This window comes from Centropristis striata, chromosome 5, assembly GCF_030273125.1.
Source record: "Centropristis striata isolate RG_2023a ecotype Rhode Island chromosome 5, C.striata_1.0, whole genome shotgun sequence".
Classification (NCBI taxonomy): Eukaryota; Metazoa; Chordata; class Actinopteri; order Perciformes; family Serranidae; genus Centropristis; species Centropristis striata.
This window is the reverse complement of record NC_081521.1, coordinates 31,880,668-31,903,467: the sequence shown is the minus strand read 5'-3', so window position 1 is coordinate 31,903,467 and position 22,800 is coordinate 31,880,668. Positions and strand designations below refer to the sequence as shown.

Sequence of the window (22,800 nt, the reverse complement as noted above, 5' to 3'; positions counted from 1 at the left end):
TTGGTTGGTGTTAACCATGTCTCAGTGAGGGCAAGGAAGTCCAGTGATTGCTGAGCAGCAAAGCCAGAGATGAACTCAGACTTGCGACATGCAGACTGACAGTTCCAGAGTCCACCCTTGACGAGGCACTGAGTGTGCTTGGAGCGAGCAGGGTGCACAAGGTTGTGATAAGTGCGACAGGTTGTGCGAGGTCTGAAGAATCTTCTAGTTGAAACTCGAACTGGGATTGAGTACGTTGTCATGGTCAGGGCAGGAGGTACAAAGATGGTGCAAGGGGCCAAGCCACCAGCAGCCCCAACGGGGCTGCTGGTGGCTTGTTTGACCAAACTGCCTTGGTTTGAAATTTTTTTTCCCAATCTTAAATCAAAAATACATTACCAGAGACTAGGAGCTAGGTTAAGTCCAAACAAGATAAATGCACTAGTATCAATCACATTGCAGTTAAACAAATAAAATAAACTGAATGAAACACATTTTAGTTGGTCTTGTTGGTCGCAATAATCCCGCCACCCAACCCCTGATGTAAGCGGTTTGTAGTTAGAGAGCAGTAAAGAGTTGGTGGAACCAGTTTTCCTGGCCGAGAACCAGTTCTTTGGCTGTCGAAACACAAGATTAGGCACCTGTTCCGAACCATCCCCCGAACTGCCTCGGTGGAAAAGGGGTATTAGTGTTTAGGGCTAAGTAACAAATGCAAACATGCCATGGCACTGGTGATCATGGTGAACATTACACCTGCTTAACATCAGCATGTTTTACTGGGTTCTAGGTTTAATAATGGATGTCCATTTCCCCTTTCTTTAGCTGAACACTTGATGTTTTATAGTGACTGGACTCCTGCATGGCACTGTTGGGGAGCCAGGAGAGTGGAGGCTAGGCTGCAGGGGGATCATGGGGAGCAGCAGGGGGAAGAAATAATGGGGCCTGGAGGGGGGAGCATTGTCAGTGTGGACGTTTGAGAGGGGGATTTGTGGCTAAGTGGTATGAAAATGTTTGGTTTTTGGGGAAGAGGATGAACGGTCATATAGAGGGAGAACCAGACTTCAGGGGTCTGGGGTGAAGATGATGTACAAGGGTTCAGTGTTTTTGTTGGAAGATCCAACACAGCTGTTGTGAGTTTACAGCGCAGCTCACCGCAGGAGAGGAACCTCATTTCCTGTTCTTCCGCCATTCATAGACCACACTTAACAGCCAATGGGCTCAGAACACCCCAAGGTGGCCAGCCAATGACCACACAGTGAAGTGAAATGGGTGACCAATGAGAACTCTTGGCCTGGCAGCTGTCAGACTGATATCCAGTGCCTCAGCATTTCTGCTCCTCGTAAAGGTGACTTACAGTAAGACCTCTGCATTAACTTACCTCCCTTGAACTTTACAACTCACAGGTAACATTAATCACTGGTGTTTCTGTAGGGGTTTATGATGTGTGTAGCTGAGAAGGGGTTAAAATCTCTAAATCAATCAAGCGTTCCTCCATTACGCAAGTTCAGATCATTTGTCAGCTTCACAGGTAAGGTCACGGTTAGCAAGAGGCCTTCCTGTCTCAGTTTGGTCAAACAAAGTCCACTATAAACTTCAGGAAACCTGAGCTTGGCTATTTTCCTCTCTGCTTAATAAGGTTGTAATAAAACATCACATTAATACAAACATAAATGTTTTACTGAAAACAAGACAGACAGAGGGAGCGGGCAGAGTGACAGATTTAACTCAAAGCACACAACCATACAAGCCAAAACTCATTGACCATACAGCAGGCTTTTCTGTTTGACTTATATGTATTGTGGCAGTTATGGATTGTTGTGAAAATGTGGTTTCTGCTTGAAATTCAAACCCTGAAATATATTGCTCCATCAGCTTCTCAGTACCAGTTCAGACCAGTTGCGTGCTGCTGATTTGTATTCCAAATCTTTGCCAGGAAGCTCAGCAGCAGTCCACCACTGCTTAGAGCTCCACATGGTATTAATGAGCAGAGGGACACACAGTCCTCTCTTCTCAGAGTCCTCCACCCTCAACACTCCCACCCACTGGCACCTACACACATCAACACACACACACACACACACACACACACACACACACACACACACACACACAACCCTGTGTGAGTGCGGCATGATGCGATGAAGAAAATAAAGCATTCACAGACATATAAACATGATAATAGACACAGAGATGCGCAAAGATGATGTACTGATCATACAAGCACACATTTGAAAATGCTAATTCACGGAGAATAAACAGGCTCCCTCTTTTCATTAATTCATTCCGTCATTCCTAAAACATTTATAGAGAGGCTCACAGCAATTACAGAAAACCAAATGTGTTTGGGTGCACAAATGTGTGAATGACGTGGTGCAAATAATAGCCGTTGGTCTGCTCATCCTCAGGGCGTTGGGTTCTAATGGGAACCAGCACACAGAAGGGTTTGTCAGTAGATACAGAAGCATAAGTACATAACTTACATGTACGCACAGTTTCATCTGCGCCAGCATTACACAAGCTGGCTTATGTACTTTGGCTACAGAACCAGGATAGGTAATGTAACCAGGCAAAGCAGCTGTGGCAAGCAGGCTGGAAAGAACAAGACTGAAATGATGAATGGATGATGACAGGACACGTCTTCAGCTACATCGTGTAGCAGCACGGGCTTCTGTGTGAACTGAATTTATGAACATGGCGGTAAGATGATATCTGGGAGTATTTTGGAGCCATTTGTCTCATCTGTGAAAGCAGACTGAAGCACATTTGGATTCATTTAAAAGCAGATTTAATAATTTACTGCAGTGGTACTGTTCATCCTTTGTGAGTATTTGAATGTAATGCACATATTTCATCAGATTAAAAACACTGCCAATCCATGTATAAAGTGTTTAGAGGAATCCTTTAAATGACAACCTAAGACCACTTAAATGAGAGGTTTTTACTTGTTGTTGTTTCACTGCGGTGGTGTGTGCGTGTGTGCTGCTTGTTTTCTCATTTACGTAAGCTTATTACGAAACCAATTTGTGCTGGTCTGAAGATAAAAAGAGCTTTCGTTACGAGTCCTATCAGGCTCGTAACAAAACAAGACACACACACATCACTGGTGTGATCACTGAACCTGTGCCCACACTGCAGTCACTCTATTAAACTATTAAAACAAACTATTAAAAACCAAATTGTCAAAAAAAGATCAATCGATCAGCCAAAACTTAAAAAACAAAATAAGACATCACAACAATTTAACACTGCTAGAGTCGTTCTAAAAGCTAATTTCTAAGATGCTGACACATTTACAAGCCTATTATGTTAAGCTGTAGAACACCATGTGATATTACGTACTTTTGGTATAAAGTCCAGATTATGACCATTTTCCCAATAAAAATGTTTGACGGCATAAACTGAAAACATATTACCCATTAAATCCAATTTTGGGGATTAGTGATTTTGATGCAGCTCTAATAAGTGGAAGTAATTTTAAACATGCTCTGGTTCTGTCAGTGAGCATGTGGTGCTGGAGTCAGGTCTGTTAGCTGGAGGTGGTTGTGATGACAGGGAAGTTTTGATCGACTGGAGGAAGAACTGATATGGAGGCATTTGAGACTGTTATCTGAGCTGACAGGTACATAAAGAGCCGGAAGAAGATGGCAAACAGGAGTGTGTGTGTCTGTGTGAGTGTTTTTTTAATTTAATTTTTTAACATGTGGTTCTGTGTGTTTGAAGATGAAAGCTGCTGTTTGTGCCCCAGAGGAGAGGCGTTTTCAAGTACACAATGTCAAAAGTAGAAGTACTCATTATGTAGAAAATAACACCTGCAAGATTTTATTATATACTTCATTATTTAAAGGTACCATATTGTACAGAAATTGAGATTTTAATGTCTTTTTGATTATACAGCAGACCTAGGTGTTATGTAAATACTGTGAAAGTATCAAAATGCTCAATCCACAGAGAAAAGCACACATCCTTTATTCAGCAGCTGTGCCTTTAAAAAAGCTTCCATAAGGTTGTGATGTCACGACTGTACTGTATAAAGGAATAAAGTCTTGCTACAGTGCTGTTACTATCATTCCCCAGCTGCAATGATGGTGCAGAGACACTGGGAGGGCAGATGTGGACCTAAAAACGCTGGCCAATTAGAGCAAGCTGGACTTTTTTTTGTAAAGGGACAGACGTCAGAGCATTTCTGACTCTGAGGGTGAATACAGGTATATAAAATAATGTGGTTTTTTTAACATTAAAGCATGTAAAAATAATCCAGTAAAATCACAAAATGCAAGTTCTTTCAAACCTGAAAATAAGCAAAATATATCATCTTCAATCATTATTACTGATGCTTTGGTGTGTTAAAAGCATTTTACTATTTTTTAAACAACAGCATATATAATTAATTGTATAGTTTTCTGTGCAAAATCCTAATAAGAAAGTAAGTAAACTATGTGAAGTGGAGTCAAAAGTACAAAAACTAAATGAATAAATAACTAAATAAAGTTTATAAGCGCCATATAATGGTAATATTCAAGTACAAGAAAATTAAGTGCACTGAAGCACACTACTTGAGTATAATCAATCCCACCACTGGTTGTTAGGCATGTGTAAATCCTTACACAATGGTCACACATTGGCATCAATAAAAAACACACTAAAGACAGAATTGTAGTACAAACAAATTAAAGCAAATTGATCTGGGAAATATAAAAACATGTTCAATATTAGCTTATAAAACATGCATCCAAACACAGTAGTGGCCACAGTTAGCATATAATAGCAAGCTAGATGATTAGGTGAGGGGCTGGCAGCTGGCCCAGGCTGCCTGAAACAGATCCCAGGTCCAATTGCACTCCCCAGCTCCCTGTAACCTCCTGTATCCTCCACTCAACCTTCAATCCCTGAATCCCAGCAGGAGGCAGCAACAACACTGAGAGCATGACATGGAACAGAGCGGCTCCACTAACCAGAACCAGCACACTACAGTTTATTTTATCATTAAGCAATATAGCTTTCATTCTGTCTCAGTCCCTCTCTGTATATTTCACCACACACCTCTGCACAGCTACAAGATAAATAGATCCTCCACATGTGGATTTAAGTTATTATAGGTCTGCAGAGCAGCATAAAATCCAACCACAGGAAGGAGTCTTGTTTTACGCCACTGGGGTCTCACTAGTGACCTTTGCCCTTTAACGTATCATCTCATGCTGTGTTAGCGGAGTTCAGGTCAAGTTGAATTTGTCCCCGCTGTCTTGTCTGTGCAATGCTGGAAGCTTTTAAAATGGAGGACCAGCTACTAAGCCTGCAGTGCCAATGGGAAGATCGCTGCTCTCGCCACTAATGAGGTCAAGTGTCAGATGTCAAATGCATTTGAGTCAGAAGTCAAGCGAAGGCTCGGAGTGCTGTCAAGTTGAATTTTCTCCATTTTAGCTTCACTCAAACTGTTTCTTTCCTCACATAATCTCTCCGTGCCTCTTTGGACAGGGCTTTAGTTTTTCCATTTGTGATTACAAGATCTTACGTCTTCAGTCAAACTTTCCCTGGTTATATTTTCCCAATTTCATAATTCTATTTCCTCTTTCACAAAATCATTCAGTCATCCAAAATCTCTCCAACTGCACTCTCCTGTCTTTCTTCAGATTTTTTTCTTTTCCTTAGTTTTACCCTGAAGCTCCCACTGTGGTTCACAAGGATCCCAGGGAGCAAAGAAAAACCCACTGGAATTCACTATATTTAAACAACAGACACACACACACACACACACACACACACACACACTTTACCACCACCACCGTCGACACATTGAGACATACGTTCACAAACAGACACATGCAGGCGCACACAGTTGCCCTCAAGCTCTCTCTCACACGCCTGCTCATCTAAGTACACAAGGTCAGATCTCATAACTTCTGTGATATGTGTGGATGTGTGGTATGTGTGTGTGGGAGTGGGAGGGTGTGTGTGTGTAAGTGAGAGAGAGAAAGAGAAAGAAGAAGAGAAATTGAGAAAATAAATGTGTCGGTCTTCGTGTGAATCAGTCAGAACGTCAGCCAAGCCAACTGAAATCAAAAGTACTGATTTAGACTGCGTGGGAGTGTGTTTATGTTATTTTAGTGTGTGAAACAGAGCAACAGCCTTATCTACTGATATTGATGACTGCAGAAGTATTCTGATCTGTTAATCTTTCAATGGGAATAATTTGTTATTTCAAGTCTTTTTCAATGCCACAGCCATAAACTGATATCTGCAAAAACGTCAAAAACGATAACAAAAGTCAAGAGTCCCAACCAACTCCAGTCTACCCTCTTGTGGCTGATGGAGAGACTGCAGGACATTATTATTTTAAAGGGAGCATATCATAAAAAAAGTCACCTTTTTAAGGCTTGTGCACATACATTAGGGTGTCTGGAGTGCCTACCAACTCACAAACTGTGAATTAAGATAACCCAGTCAAAAAAATAAAGTCTTTTTTCAGCATCCTAATGTTCAAGCAGAAACCCAAATACCAGTATGAACCGAAATGAACCAGTTTGGTATGAACCCAATTTGGCTGGATGTTTGGACGTACCGGAGACGTGCCCAAGCGTGGGCGGTGATGCCTCGCTCATGCAGCAGGTTGTGACTCAGGTCCAGGACTGTCAAATTGACGCAGCTCCTCAGTGCCTCATCTGTCACCTTCTCAATCAGATTTTCATTTATCTCCAGTTCCTTTATAAAAAGAGAGACACAGACAGAAAGGCATGTCTTATTTGGGACATCAGTTCTTGAATTCGCATCAGAGTATCATCCTGAATCTTAGCTGTGTCCTTTAGCTAATCCTAACATTTTTAAAGGAAAAATTCATCCTTAAAATTACTTTTTGTATATCAGTTACTCGGATTCGGATCCATACTTGCACACTTTTGCACTGTGCCAGTGCAGCATGAGACAGTAGTAGCAGTAATGTTTTAAACAGTAAGATTTTTACCAAAAATTCATGTGTGAAGTAATAAGCATACGACTGGATGAATAAGACTTGAAATATATTGCATGGGTTGTGTGAGAGTTTCTAAACTGATCTTTGGATGTAGTTTTGCTGTGGTTAAACGCAGTCTGGATTTATCTAAATTCATTGAAGACTTACCTAATTTGTGTATTCTCTGTTCCCCGTGGCCTCCACGGGGAACAGAGAATATGTCCATGTGAGATAAACAAAATATTCTTCAATAATTCAGGGTAACACAGGTTGGGTAGCTGACATAGAAATAGTCATTTTAAGGGTGAAAATATTACTTTAAGGAGAAGGAATTTCCCATTAAAGTGATACCAGTGCACCTGAATAGAGGGAGGTAGGCCCAGAGGGAGGGAACGGAAGAGGTTGTTGTCCAGCTGGAGGTCCAGAAGGCTCTTTAGTGGTCTGAAGGCCTGAGGTGACACGCTGCCCTCATGGAGAGTGTTCTCCTCCAGCTCCAGATTTAACAGGCTTGTCAACCCTAGAGGGGAATACAAAATTATATAACTTTCATACAAGAAGTTTGTGTTTTGTTAACACAGACACAAATCATACCTTTGAAACACTGAGGGCTGAGTGTGCTGAGCTTATTGTTGTTCATCTTGAGCTCCTCCAGCGATGGAGGCAGCGATGGGATCCTGGTAAGCTGGTTGCCATCTAGGTTCAGCTTCTTCAGAAAGGTCAAGTTCTATATGACACGCAGCAACAACAAGAAAAGAGGGGTAAACAGGCCAGAAAGATAAAACAGACAAAATGAATACTTGTCTCAAAATCCATAATTTTCCATCCCGGCTTGCCGAGAAGGACACAATCATAGAGTTCACAGAAATACACCAAATCTGTGCATCCCTTTCTCCATGTCATCTATCATGCTGTATTTTTAGTAAAAGCCACTCTGTGTGGCTCCTCAGTGAAAGCCACTGTGGTCGCTGTGTGTCAACTAAAAGCAGTGGCCTGAATCTTTTGCAGGATCCTTCGAGCCAGTCCATCAGTCCTCTGTCATTACTGGGATGTGAGCAGAAAATGAAGAAAGAAAATAAAAATAAAGAATAAAAATTTATTTTATTCTCTACATCATTGGCTGCAGCTGTTTTCCAACAGGTCTGTCCAGCCAATACCGTGAGGCTATGCTGATGCCGGCGCGTAATGATTGGTCAGACTGTGGCGGGCTGCCTCGGTGTGGTCAGGAACTGTGTTCGCCCTGTGGCCATTTAGAGGTTAGACCAGAGGTTATTCTTAGAAAGGATTAGTTAATGCAATTTTCAGTGCTCTTTTATTATTGTAATGATACAGGATACAGCTTGCTTTTTTATTTTAATTAGATGTAAAGTGACTTATAAAACTGGCTAGTAACACACAAACTCGCTCATTCACATTTAGCGGGCTGCAGATTCTCTACAAAAGCGATTTTTGGGTCAATTTCTGACCAATTCTTCTCCTGAAGTCATGTCAGTATTACCTCAGACTGCCAAAGGAAGTGATATCTGCTGCTATTATAACATTTGCACCACCTGCAGGCAGTGAGTATAACTGCAGAGGTCATTTTTCATAATCGTTTTTTTTTTTTTTTTTAAATAAGTGGATATTCAACAGTAAATTAAATACTGAAAAAACAAATACACTATGCTATGGCTCTCAAACATCATATTTTTTCCATCAGGTAAACATCCATGATGTTAAATAACTTGAAAGCAATCATTTGTTGAACATCTTTGCTTTGTACCATTACATCAGTTATTGTTGGCTAAAACTAAAAAAAATATGTAATAAATAGCTATCAGGGATTACATTAGCTGGTGAAGTAATTTGGCCAAGAAGCCAAGTAACATATCCGTGTATTTTGCTAGTGATAATGATAAGAAATAGGAAAAAGAAAAGATTACATTCCTATTTGACAGGCTTCACTAGACATTTTTTTGTACAGACTCCATTGGCAGTCCAAAGTGATTAATACATGTACATTGTTTTAGAGAGAACCTCTAAGTTTATCATTCAAATCTGTAGCACTAAAAAATGATCTTAGTAACAGAAACCATAACTTGTTTTTTTGTTCTTTTCGGTCTCTCTCCTATTTTTTTCTCTCTTGGACAAATAATGACACATGATGGCTCCAATTATTAATCTCAAACAAAAACATTACAGTTGTAACACTCCCTGCATGTAGGTAGAACAGGCTGGACTGGGACTTCAGGTCTCTGCTGGCAGGTCTGAAACTGCGAGGATTGCATTTAAATTTTGTTTGATGGGTTTTAGGTGTGTCACATAAATATGACACTATGTGGCATTTTTCATTTGTATCACATGGCACATACATTATATAAAGCATTGCTTTAAAACAAGAACAAGTGCCCCTCAACTGAACCCTAACATAGTACTGAGATGTATACATTAAAGCATAATTAAACATACAGAATACAGCTTTAGAGAGTGGTGTACTTGCAGATCAGTATTATTCTGGATTGTTGGGACCGACAGTGAAGAAGAAAGGCTTTACTTACTGAAAAGGGGTTTTGGCTGAATGAATCATCTTCCAGTTTGTTTTTGCTCAGGTCCAGTGTGTCGAGGTTTGGCACACCAGAGAACTCTTCTGGAGTGATGATTCTGATGTTATTCTCTTTAAAGATAAATCAAATGGCGAGATATTTGATGTAGTGGAAGCAGATAATATAACTTGTGCAGCCACTTCATATGTGTGATAAGAGACTTCACAAACATAAGTGCTGGAACTTCTGATTTTATGTAAAGAATGCAATCAGTCAGTGAACTTGTTTTTATTATTTATGTTTAAAGCTTACTGCCTGGACTTGACTCCTTGTCAAATACTATGTACTACTGTTAAGCCCTCAAAGTGATAAGAAATGTTAAAAAATAAAAGGCATGGCTAGTGGTATCAAGTGAATAGGACCTACTGGAAATCCCAGTCGTTTTACTTTTTATAGAGTCTTAGACACTTCTATTCTGTGCCTTCCCACTAAGCACAAACATGGCTCATTTTTTATGATGCATCTACCACCACAGCCTTCACACACACCTGCCATGTCCAGATTTGTGGCCAGCAGGTTGTGGATGATTGGCAGGCGAGTAAGGCCAGTGCCCCTGCAGCTGATTTCTCTGTCAGCAGTCTGACACCCGCTGAGAGGAGACTCTGTAAAGCTGGAGAGTGTTTCTGTTTGATTGCTGGGAACCTCAGTTGGCTCTTCTTCCTCTTCCTCTTCCTCTTCCTCTAGCTCCTCCTCCTCCTCCTCCTCTTCTTCTTCCTCTTCTTCTTCTTCTTCTTCTTCCTCTTCTTCTTCCTGACTCAGAAAATTAAAAAAGAAATGAGAAAATTATAATGGAGGGTTTTAATGAACTAATGCAATATAATGGCCATATTTGTTAAAAATAAATAAATAAATAATAATTAAACCTCTTCCTCTTCCTCCTCCTCATCGTCATCATCATCGTCATCATCGTCATCATCATCATCATCATCATCATCGTCGTCATCATCATCATCATCATCCTCATCCTCCTCCTCTTCTTCTTCTGCTGCTTTCCCTTGATCCATCAGCCGTCGCTTTTCAGCATGAAGCTCCTTAAGTACAGCCATGAGAGCGCTGCTTTCCTCCTGTCTCTTCTCACGCTTCCAGCCCATCAGCGGTCGCCCCAACCCTAGCTGCAATAAGGAGCCGCAAGTCACTGACATGATTCAAGGGAGCAAATCAACAAATGTACCTTTTTGAAATGCGTTTATGAATAAACATTTCTGTGTCCACATAAGTTTCATACTATTCTGTATGCAGTGGCCTCCACCGTATCAGCATGTTTCCTCCCCCAGGCACCTCTCCTCCTTCTACCAGCCTCCAGCTTCCTGAAATCATCTCCTTGATGCTCCACCTCCTCCTCTTCCTCCATTTGGAGACCCTCATCCTTATTCTCTTCAATACCATAATAAAGTAGAGCAGAAAGAGACAATTAAAAGTTTTTTCTTTTGTTTTCCACTCAGCTGTATAGACCAAACTTCAGTTAGTTAAGATTATCTGAAAGACAAAAAAATCATCTTACCTGCAGGGAGGGTTGCACTTGCAGCATCTGATAAGGCCACTCCTCTGTCAATTGGTGGATGACCAGCTGCTGTTCCTAGTTCAGGTGACTCAGACGAGGTTTCCAAAGATGCATCCATGTCATGCAAAGAGTTTAGGCTTTGCCCTGATAAAACTGTGCCACACAGACACACAAACGCGATCCATGTCCTTGATGTCCTCATGGTTGTATGTTTACTGAATTTAAATGGTTTTCGTCGAGAGAGAATTTCAAAACTCTAAGATCTTCACGGCTGAAGAGAGGATGAGGAAAATCCACCGAAAGTGCAGACAGTAATACCAAAGGAGAGAAACTCTGAGTAGTAGTCGGCGTCAGAGTTTACACAAGAGGATACCTCACTGTAAACACTTAAAAGCGTAGTAAAAGCTGAGGTGCAGTTTTTTGTTGCGTGTCAACCAAAATTACAAAAGCTCTACTTGAACAAAATGCACAGGCCCCCAGCTCAGAGTGAATACTGAAATGAAGAAAGAGCAGGAGGATGGGAAGGAATATCTAGGAGGCGGAGAGGTCAAAAAAATAAACTCTCACATTGTTAATAAAGGCCTTCGTTCATCGCAGCGTGAAAAACAGATCCGCCCTGCTCCGCCTTGTCTCCTCATCCTGTCATGACTGTCTGCTAACATTAGGTGGAAAGCAGAGATTTGTGGAGAAGATGAGAGACAGACAGGGGTCAAAAAATAGAAACTGGACCAGAATAAGCCTCATACAACTGTGAAAGATTGTATTCGCACATTATCATGTGGGTTGACACAAGAATTTGTGATCTGTTCACAAATCAGTTTTGTGTTTTTCTCCTGAATATATCAGTCTGACCTTGGGCCTCTTCCAAACAAGAGACAGGGTTGGTAGACAGTTCAGGTCGGAGCCAACCCTGTTTGGCTAAGCTCCACTAGCGTCTATGTATGAAAACAAACACGACCTCTGAGAAGTGAACAATGATCCTGTCTTTACATGCTGTACACACAATACCGTCTGTGGGCACATACACTGTGGTGCTTACACATGTAGTCTGGAGCATGTACTGTACATCCTCACACTCAACACTGAGCCAAGCAGGTGCCACTGGCTGTGTGTTGAGCCAAACCGTGATTTTCACTGTGGGGTGAAACTTACGGACAGCCGCTCTCTATTTGCTCAGTAACCACATATACCTATACTAAAGCTGTCAAGATGTGTCTGCGTGTTGTCATGTCCCAGACAACAGCTTCTGTGATTAACAAAAATCAAATAGTGATTTATTGAGAGGCGAACCTTATGTATTAAAGGTCCCATATTGTAAAGAGTGAAATGTTAATGTCTTTTTTATCATAAAGCAGGTCTATTTGCTGTGTAAATACTGTGAAAGGATCAAAACGCTTAATCCACAGAGAAATACACAAAGCCTGTATTCAGAAACTGCATTTAAACAAGCTGTCAGGACTTCTGTGAGGTTGTGATGTCACAACTGTGCTATATACAAGTAGAAAGTGTTGCTATAATGCCATTCCCCAGCTGCAATGATGGTGCAGAGATGCTGAGAGCATAGATGTGGGAGACTTGGAAACACTAACCACTCAGACTGACCTTTTGCAGGAAAGGGGTCTTAAAGAGACAGGCGCTAAAACAGAGCATTTCGGACAGAAGGTAAATACAGATATAAACAAACAGTTTGAGAGAAATGTGTTTTTTGAATATCAAGGCATGCAAACATATTCTAGTAGTAACCCATAATAAAAAAAATCAACCTGAAAATGAACATGTCTCCTTTAACTCTTGTTTTTCTCCACCTGAAGCTCAGCTGATGAGTCAGAGACAACTGCAGAATCCAGACATGCTCCAAATGGCACATCGGACAACTTCACAGTAAGCAGTGAAACACTCAAGTTCTAATGTGATATTCCAAAGTAAACAGTAATGCAACCAAAGACTATTCATTTAAATCTTGACGAATATGCAGTAACCCATTGACCACATTCAACCCCTTTCTTAACCTCAGTCTGACAACACCCGCGATTAACAATTTCCACTGCAGAGGCCGACAACTCGTCCAACTTTACCGGCCTACATAACCTTTTTCATCAGCTGATTTAAGACACAAAAGGTCTTTTACTATGTCTGCTGTAACATATTGTCCTCTCAGCCATAGCACAAATTTACAACCTTGTTTTCTCACACAAAATAAAGGAGTCTTAGACAGTCTGACCACTGCCAGCTCGACAACATGTATGACAGGTATCTGTAAAAGCTACATGAAGTAAACATTCAATAACACTAAAACCAGACTAGGAGTCTACAGCCCCGCTAGCAGCTCTGTGTGATAGTACTGTGGTGCTTCAAACTATAAAGTAAGGAATTTGCGTGAACTGCTGGGGGCCCATGAGAGTGCATTGTCAAACGCGGTGCACCTTTGAGCAGTCTTTTTACTGGATTCAGCATATCTGAGTAAATCCAACACAAGTCACAGCCATTTCCATCTAGAATCAGCACACCAAGGGATCAAGCGAACAACATTTAAATGTTTTATAGTTTCCTTGGGCAAAGCAACTGGCACACTCCAAATGAGCATGCTGGGAGCCAAGCAAGCCGCCTGCTCAAAAGAGAGATACACTCAAGGGCAGTGAGCTTTTAGCATTTTAAAGTTTGTGGTTATGTTTGCCATGCTGTTAGCTTAATGTGTTAGCATGCTAACATGCAGTAAAACATTAAGTACAGAAGAGGCTGATCTGGCTGTCTAAGAACCACAAATGGCTTCAGGGAAGTTGCTGCAAATCCATCCAGTAGATGTCTTTTCACTGGTCCACTGAAATTTGTCCACAAGTGAGAACGACTAGTTTGTTAAATTACCCTTTGTGCAACATTGCATTTGCTCCAAACGCTGAAATACTTTAATCTCCAAAGGTGTGGACCCAATGACATTGCCACCCATGGAACCACACAGCAAAAACAGGCAAAAGAACACAAGAGACAAGGTCATTGGGTTAGTTCTTTTTTTAATTCAGCACAACACAGGTATAACAGGACTGGTGACCTGGAACCACTGCTAAGCGTCAAGAGCTCTGACTAAACATGAATACAAAATGTATCTTGTACGTTAAGAGGTATGAAAAACAGTAACTTAAGGGGAAAAGAGGCATGAATACTGATGACATGAGGAATGTGTCGGATGGTTGGAATGCAGAACTGAAGTGGTGACCTGACTGGATCAGGACTGGGCGGCTGCCAACAAACCGCATTTACAGTATTCAGTGATGCTACTTGGACATCACCATTTTGAAACCATGGTCAATGATACAAGAAAGGAATGAGATGGTGCTTGGTGGTGAAGGGGAAGTAACAAACACTATTGTGCACTCCTATTCCCATCTCTCTCCATCTGTGGTAGTTAATACAGGGTTAAGACACTGCATTGAGTCAAAGCTACAAGATGGCACGTCTTCATGTGATCACACCAGGTAGCTACAAGCTGGGCAGAAAGTTGGTTGTGATGGAACAGAGCAGCGAGCGGGAGATAAGGTGCAGTCTCTAGTTTGCAAAGGTCTGACGCACGGCGTCGGCAATGTGCTTAGCGCTGATGCCGAACATGTCAAGCAGCTCTTGGGACTTTCCACTGCGGGGAACACCAGTTACGGCCAGCCGGTTCACAACAATGCCGGGCTCCTTGCCCACTGCGGACAGCACTGCTTCACCAAGACCACCTGTACGGAGAAGATAAGCCATCAGCTTAAATCACAGAAGGGATTGTGAGAAACTTCCACTACCTTTGGACATTTGAGCGCAAGAACAGAAGACAACCCACCCTCCTTGTAGTGGTCCTCGACAGTGATGATCTGTCCCCCTGTGGCTCTGGCGCTCGCCACAATGGTCGAGGCATCCAGGGGCTTGATGGTGAACGGGTCAATCACACGGATGTTCTTACCTATAGCAATTCATTATCATTGATTATTACTTGGAGGTTAATAAAGACTATACCAAGTGACTGAGCAGTTGATCAACCACATGTCCATGTTTTGTTTATTCAGACGATGGGAGTGGTTATGAAATGTAGGCCTCTATACCCATGTGTCCACTAGAGGGCAATGTGAGCTTACCTTCACCAGCCAGTGTATCAGCAGCAGAGAGGGCTTCATGCAGAGTGACACCGGCTCCAATCACAGTCACACAATCACTGTCAGACTGGCGCACCACCTGTACAGACATTTGTAGACATTTTTCTGGTGTTTTTCTTGTTGCCATTGGCTGCTTTGTGCACAAGGATTAGCATGAGTAAGGTCATTGTCACGATCATTACCTTGGCTACGCCCACTTCAAATTTCTCATCTGGAGAATAGATGACTGCATTGTCTGGTCTACTGGTACGGATGAAACAGATACCCTGAGAATGTAGAGCAAGAAGTTTGAGACGTTACTTCCACATCGCTGAAGACTACTTACTGGAGAAACTGTCACACAAGGTGGCCTACCAACCTTTGTGTTGGCTGCCAGCTCAACAGCTCTCTCTGCAGACACTGCATCACTGGGGTAAAACACAGTACATGTTGGGATAGCACGGAACATGGCCAAGTCCTCTAGGGCCATCTGGGAAGGACCATCTTCACCTGAAGGCAGAGGAAGGTCAGTCAGGGGACAGGGAGCGATCACTCTGTCATAAGAAAACTAGTGCAGAAAGCTTACCAATGGAGACTCCGCAGTGGGACCCTACCAGGTTGACATTGGTCTGAGAGATGGCTCCCATACGGATCTGATCATAGGCTCTAGAGAAGAAGGCGGCGAATGTGCTGGCAAATGCAACAGTGCGGTCGCGGGTGGCACAGCCAATGGCCACTCCCACCTGCAAGTGAAGACAATGTGTTAAGAAAAATGCAAATACAATATTTGTTATACTGTATTGCCATTTACTGTAATTTTTATTGAAGCTCCTCTCTATCTTGCTATCCACTTTGCTGCTACCGTAATACGCGAAATTTCCCCATTGTGGAACCAATCAAGGAAAAGCTTATTTAATCTTATCAAAAACACTCAATTGGTAATTGTTTATATGCAGATTTCTAGCACAAAAGGTAGTGTTATGCATCTGCATTTATCAGTCCCAGTAACATCCAACATAAGTAGTCAACTTTTTACCCTTTATGCATACGTTTTAATTTTATATATATATATATTTTTAAATCAAATTGTAACCCCTGTATCATAAGGTTAGGCGAGGTAAAACTTTAAAGTCCCTGAGTGGCAATTTGGTTTCCAGACAGTCTATCAAAACCATATACAAAAAAGGTACAATAGTACACTCACACTATCCAAATGTAGCTCACTGTTAGAGAATATCCTGACATCATTTTCTGTATCATGATTTACAGTATGTTGCTAGTTTCCTGCCAATACACAGCCCTAGTAATAAAGATTAGTCTTAATGCCAGCAGAGGTGATAAGCATGGAGGCACATGTCAACGGTGCACAAGTGATGTGCAGAAGTGAGAGGCTGGGAATGAATAGTAACAGATTAGACCACTTTGGAGCCGCTTAAAGTAATTAAGAGTTAAATGTGAACCAGGTTTATCCTTCTTTCACGAGTTGGAGTTAATCTTGTCTGACTTCTGTGACTGCAAATGAGGCAAGAGCCTTTAAAAAGGACCCATTGGAGAGTGAGTGAAAAATTGTGTACCAAGTTCTGCTCAGCGATGAAGCACTCAATGTAGCGGTCAGGGAAGGCTTTCTTAAAGGTCTCTGAGAAGGTAGAGTTTTTGGTGTCGCCATCAAGGGCGATCACTCTCTGGCTTGTCTGGCCCAGCTTGGCCAGGGCCACACCGTATGCACGCCTTGTTGCCATCTGCAAGGGCAAGAAAGAAATGTGTAAGCAACAGAAAAGGTCATTTCTACAAAAATATTCTATATTTAGTTTAAAAAGCCATCTCAGTATGAGGCGAGGCAAACATCCCCCAAGAAACACACCAAGAAAAAAAAAAAAAAAGGGACCAAGGAGATCAGTGAAAAAGTACCTTGTCTCCTTTTTTGTATGCTGGGGGTGAAGGCAGGGAGATTAAGCTCAGGTCTGCAGGTACTGTGTCTTCTTTGGGCAGCTCAGGGGACAGGCTCTTGTTGGGGACCTGGATCAGAGCCTGCAGGTCATTTAGGAGGTCATCCACCCTGTCCTTAGGGATGGGCTTTCCGTGCCAGTTATCAAGATCCTCAATATCTGCAGCAAAGGGATGAACACATCTCAAATCAAATTCAGAGAAAGAATAAAATAGTTCAATAAATAACATTCACCATATAAAAGCCAAGCTTACTTTTGAGGCCTTTGCCCTTGAAGGTCTTTGCTACAATGCAGGTGGGTTTGCCCTTGACCTGCTGAGCCTGCCAGAAAGCTTTGCACAGCTCCTCCACATCGTGTCCATCCACAACGTACGTGTTCCACCTACACAAACATGGCTCAGTTTAAAACGGCATACCAACATATTACAACAAATATTAACCAAAACACAGGGATGCATTAACTACTGCACAAACATGTTAAACATCAAACTTATTAACTAATAAGGAGAGATGGAAAAGAAAAGGCAAAAGGAGGGCAGAAAATATCCAACATGCATAATAAAAAACAATGTGCAAGAAGTGGCCAAATAAGATTTAAACCCAATAAGTCTGACAGTAATAAAGACTGAAACTATTACAGCCTTTGAACTGATGGTGTAGTCTTGATTATACACAAATATAAATATGTGTTCAGAGGCTCATGTCAGAATGAAAGTCGAAGTGTGGTACTGACCCGAAGGCTTCACAGCGCTTGCGGTAGGTCTCCATGTCGTGCTTCAGGGGTGCAGCCTCGCTCTGACCGAGCCGATTGACGTCCATGATAGCCACCAGGTTGTCCAGCTGGTAGTAGGAGGCGAAGGCCATGGCCTCCCACACGGAGCCCTCTGAACACTCTCCATCACCCATCATGCAGTACACACGATAACTACAGCACAATGTAGAGAAGAGGAAAGGAGAACATTAATGTCACTAATGTCTCAGAACATTAAACCACACAATGTTTACATCATAATTACTGAAAGTTGTTGACTTTAGACTTGAAGTGGACTAGCCAAGGGGAAGGACAGACCACAGTAGTTTTGCCCACCACTAGGGATGGGTACCGTTCACATTTGAACCGATACGGTACAGATACCCGGTACCTGGGAATCGGTATCGGTACTCAACGGTACCAATTTTCGGCACTTTTGCGTTTGAAAATATAAACTTTAAAAAATATATCAAAACAATATAAAATCCAGGATGAACAGTGCTTTATTGTTGAGTGAACGTGCATTTTGTAACATGAAGGTTGGAGTGTTATCAAAGAATGCAGAGGAGCGCTCTCAGGTGGCAAGTGCACGGAGAAAAAAAAAAAATAAAAAAAAAAAAAGGTTGCAAGTGCACGTGTGATTTGTTGTGATGACGTCGTAGCTGTGCAGTGCAGCACCGGTCAGACAGTATTGTGGGCATAGCATGGTTGGAATAAACAAAGTTGAGTCGGGCTGCTCTGTGAACATATTGAGGATGACGCAGGAGTCCGAGGGATTTAATTTCAGCGAGGCAGTTTGGAATAAAGTGGCAGGTAATATTCCTGAGTTGAAGATCGGAGTTTTAGCGGAGGACCAGAGATGCAGCAGCTAGCTGCTAGCTGTTAATGACTGATCTACAGAAGAATGGAGAAAGCAAACGGAGTAAGGAAGGTCCAATCTGGAGGCAGACTAAGGCCAAGCCCGGGTAGAGACATTGGAGAGATAGCAGCTGGCGGCGAGCAGGCCTAGAGCCGGGCTGTTCATCTCTGCACCGGGTTGGAAGACGGCAGCAGCTAGTGGCCGCGGTGAGCAGACAGGACCAGACGAGGAGGTAAATAAAAAAAAATAGTGCGATCGTCAGCACGCTTGTTAATCAAGACGTCAAATGAAAACAGGTTGAAATCAATGATCAGTTTAAAGGTAATGCCGTTTAGGTACCGAAACATGGTACCGTTTGATTTTACTTGAATCGGTACTCTGTAGTACCGACAGAATTCGGTCGGTACCTATAAAAGTACCGAATTCGGTACCCATCCCTACCCACCACTGGTTCTTAAAATGTACTAGCAATTCAAAATAAACAGAAACAAACAAAGGAAACAGCTATTCATAACATCTTTCCACTTGCAATTGAAAACTTGGAACCGCTTTGATATTTACTGCTAATAATTCTGTTGAACATTTCAACATATCGGAGCATCCTTGTCGAATAGATTTGAGTTGTAAGGTTCAAAATGGCATTGCAGAAGGCTCTTGATGAGGAGAGATTTAACACAGTTACAACTACAAGTTTATCCATTAAACGGATTACAGTACATCAGACACCACACAGGCTCCCGGCCTGCCAGCCAAAGCATTACACCGTTTAGCAGGGCTCGTTGTTAAATGATGTTCAGCACTGTTTAACAAGATTTAAAAACACTAAACATACATTTCACCTTGACAGTCGAGTGTTTGAACCCATTAATGAATCCACATAGGATGTACATACCCTGATTTGTCAAAGTGTTTGCCGGTGTAGGCCATCCCACAGGCAGCACCAAGACCCTGTCCCAGAGATCCTGTAGCCACATCAACAAAAGCCAGTTTCTGGTGGAAAAAGGAGAAGAAAAAAGGTTATACAAGCTTTAAAAACAAAAGCTACATTATATTCTTCTTACCAAGTAAAGATGATCAGAAAGAACATTACAATTCTGGACTTACTGGTGTAGGGTGCCCCTCAAGTTCACAGTCAATCTTGCGCAGGTTAAGCAGGTCAGACTCCTTCACGTAACCCGCCTCTGCCCAGGCAGCATACAGGACAGGTGCAGCATGACCCTGGAGCCGAAGGAAAAAGTATTTAAAGACAATGTTTATACCAAATCTCAGGTGTACAGACCCTCAGAATATCTCACAAACAAAGAAATGCCCGCAAACCTTTGAGAGCACAAAGCGGTCGTTGCACTGGTTGCGAGGGTCGTCTGCTTTATAGCGCATGGTGTTGAAGAAGAGCACAGACATGAGCTCTGCTGCACTGCAGCATGATGTGGGGTGACTAGGGAGAGAAAAATGAAGCGTCGGGTAAGAACGGTTCACAAACACCATTATTTATAACACAATCCACAAACCATGCACATACATGCATGTGTTGCTACATTCAGGAATCCTCACACTTTGTTTTAGTTTGACAATAAAAACTTCTTGTGTACCACAATCGGTTATTCCTGAAAAGGCATTCAAAAAGGGATAAAATGACAAGCAAGGATTATTTTAAAAGACAGCCTCCTTTCTTTTGGGATTAGGAATATCACTAGCAATACATTGTTAATCTGTGTCATGATCATATCAGTTATGTTTCCACACTCCAGAGCATTTAAACTTTAACTTTAAAAAAAGATAAGTAAACTTGTGAAACTGTTAGTTGCTGCATAGTGGTCCGAGTATCGTAATCAACATGTTTAGAAATGCCATGTTACTCAACAGCATCTCTGGTTCCTTCTGTTGGTTAAACTACAAATGGCATCATTTCAACCATGCTGTAACACACAGTTATCTTAATCAAACAGAAATCATGGTCACAGTAAATGCTTTAATGAAAACCCAGTGCTCTGTTTACCCATTGTCCTTCTGTTGAGTGATAACCTGCTGAGAAATAAACTGAAGTAAATTCATAAAGCCCAGAATAAAAGCAATTAGATACTCAAGTGTAATGTTCCATATCCATCTAATGAGGAACAACAGGTGTTGAATGTTGGGTGTCAAAACTCAAAAGACTCCTTTGTTGGGGAGACAACAGTATCAGAACATCAGATACCTCACAGTCAGGACATTCTTCATCCATTTCCTTGTAAACTGACACAAGGAAGTGGCAAAAACAGGTTTACCAACAAACATTTCCCTTTTTAGAAGGTTGCGAGTTGAAAATTGCACAATGCTGGATTTCTTGAAGGATGCTATGCAAATACATTAAAAGCATGTACTGGAAACTATGGGGCAATGGCAATCTTATGTACCTGGCCAGGTGATTGACAGATGCATTACACAAACCATCTCATTATCTGTGCAAGCTAAATGTTTAAAAGAAAAAAACGTTAGAGTCCAAAACTTTCCTACAGTACTATACAAATTTAACACACAAGTGTGATGGTACATGTGACCACCCACTGACTGAGAAGCATTCAAAACATATTAAGTCAATTAGAGGCGTTCCTGAAGACTTCTGATTATGTATATTGAAGTTTAGTGTTGGGTGAGGATCCAGATGTACAGTCAGAATACCAGTAGGGCAAAGGGCAGATGGAATAAGATCTAGATTACAGAAACTATGAGGTTACATCCCTGATAACTCTTCCTGCTTGGACCTGATTCAATATATATAGTAAAAGGGTGTGAAGAGGAAGTCTTCAGGGTGCCAAAAAGCTTCTGGGAAATAAGGCAGGTAGGGATGAAGCAATAGTATGGGTGAACCTTTTGACTCGTCATTTGTGTGGATATCATACCGGACACATTTCCTGAAAGCAACTGCTGTGCATGTGTGTATCTCTTTGGCATTTTAGCACGCAGCTGCAACTTTAAATGAAAAACCACGAGACTCAGCATGATCATGTGGTTTCTTGTTAGCTAGTAGGTGCACGTCGTGCTAATGTTAAAGTTTCATCAAGGGACTTTACGAGCAACAGTTATTCAATGAGCATGGCGTGTTTGCATAAACTGTAAAGTCCGAGAAGCCCAACTATCGATACAGGCGCTGCAATTTGTTTTTCATCTATGCCACCGATTGTTAGCTTATTATGCTAATCTTAGCATAGTGTAATTTCAGACAAACCTAACTCACAAAGTAGCTTCAACCGTTTATTAAACACTTTGCATAATTGCTGGTGAGGCTATACGTTTCCCACCGCGTGAAGATAATCTGCAGCACGTGCGACTGGGCCCCAGAAGGTAAAACGTGCGTCAACACTACAGTGACGTTACATTATATATTGCATAATTTCTTCCCTGTGCATCTGTATTATTTAATAACTCAATCTAACATTTCTTTGATTAACTCACCCAGAGTTGGAGGCACATGTCGCCTTGATGGAGTTGATCCTGAGCTTGTTAGCGATGTCTTTCAGCCCCTGCAGAGTTTTTTCGTCGGGTTTGTGGTAGCTAGTCATGGTTCCTGGATTATTTGTTGAGAAGTTTGGTTATTTTAAGGTCAGACAGCTGCTTCCCGGGGGTCGTAGGTTCAAAGCTGCGTAACGCCGCTGCTAACTGCCCAAGACAAGTAGAGCCGAGGAGGAGGAACGATAGAGGAGGGGGATTTATGTCTACTCCAGCAGCCACTCCCCCCTAATCCAATCATTGGAGGACCAGTTATGGTGTGTAGTAAATGCTGCTTTCGCAACATTTTAAGCCAATTAAAGTTATAAATACAGTTGCATAATTCACTTTCAAGAATTAATTGCGTGTAAAATATTTTGAATATGGCGACTTCCTGATTCTGGGGAACACCATGATGGTGAGGTGTGGAAATATCATTAATAACTTCACATTACTACCATTAATTGGAAACGCTGTGTTGTCTGCTACAATGTGCATACGCTGTACTTATAGGACAGTAAAGCTGAATATACATGTTGTGATTTTCCATAATTCACCATTGCATGTCACTGTCCCTTTAAGGCTGCAGCTGGATGGCTGCCAACAGGGAAATGCTGGCGATTTTTGCCCTCTCATCCTAACTCAGGGAAACACAGGACACTTTGTCTAGCAACA

The 22,800-nt window shown here is 41.8% G+C and overlaps 2 protein-coding genes across 2 annotated transcripts; both read right to left on the bottom strand.

The window, feature by feature from the left end:
- Positions 1-797: 797 nt before the first annotated feature.
- Positions 798-11,120, bottom strand: LOC131971544 (extracellular matrix protein 2-like). Its single transcript, XM_059333054.1, has 9 exons — positions 11,003-11,120; positions 10,727-10,875; positions 10,449-10,613; positions 9,990-10,251; positions 9,457-9,572; positions 7,514-7,646; positions 7,282-7,439; positions 6,536-6,675; positions 798-921 (listed from the first exon to the last, which is right to left on the bottom strand). The coding sequence occupies exons 1-9, from the start codon at positions 11,118-11,120 to the stop codon at positions 798-800; spliced, it is 1,365 nt and encodes a 454-aa protein (XP_059189037.1).
- A 2,873-nt stretch (positions 11,121-13,993) lies between these two features.
- On the bottom strand, positions 13,994-22,331 carry tktb (transketolase b). The gene is made up of 14 exons (XM_059333256.1): positions 22,093-22,331; positions 19,978-20,095; positions 19,765-19,878; positions 19,553-19,650; positions 17,784-17,975; positions 17,305-17,432; positions 17,014-17,210; positions 16,680-16,844; positions 15,692-15,848; positions 15,485-15,615; positions 15,309-15,392; positions 15,109-15,205; positions 14,817-14,936; positions 13,994-14,715 (listed from the first exon to the last, which is right to left on the bottom strand). Exons 1-14 carry the CDS (start codon positions 22,197-22,199, stop codon positions 14,543-14,545), a joined length of 1,881 nt encoding a protein of 626 aa, XP_059189239.1. The 5' UTR covers positions 22,200-22,331; the 3' UTR covers positions 13,994-14,542.
- Positions 22,332-22,800: the final 469 nt, after the last annotated feature.

What these genes read in the sequence shown, in the direction of transcription:
- LOC131971544 (XM_059333054.1), bottom strand. Translation starts at nt 11,120, where the DNA reads ATGGATGCATCTTTGGAAACCTCGTCTGAGTCACCTGAACTAGGAACA. An exon ending in AGGCCACTGCATACAGAATA is followed by an intron (nt 10,614 to 10,726) that starts GTATGAAACTTA and finishes TCCTTATTGCAG; the next exon opens with CTAGGGTTGGGGCGACCGCT. An exon ending in CACAAATCTGGACATGGCAG is followed by an intron (nt 9,573 to 9,989) that starts GTGTGTGTGAAG and finishes TTATCTTTAAAG; the next exon opens with AGAATAACATCAGAATCATC.
- tktb (XM_059333256.1), bottom strand. Translation starts at nt 22,199, where the DNA reads ATGACTAGCTACCACAAACCCGACGAAAAAACTCTGCAGGGGCTGAAA. An exon ending in ACATGTGCCTCCAACTCTGG is followed by an intron (nt 20,096 to 22,092) that starts GTGAGTTAATCA and finishes TTCTCTCCCTAG; the next exon opens with TCACCCCACATCATGCTGCA. An exon ending in CCACTGCGGAGTCTCCATTG is followed by an intron (nt 15,616 to 15,691) that starts GTAAGCTTTCTG and finishes CTCTGCCTTCAG; the next exon opens with GTGAAGATGGTCCTTCCCAG.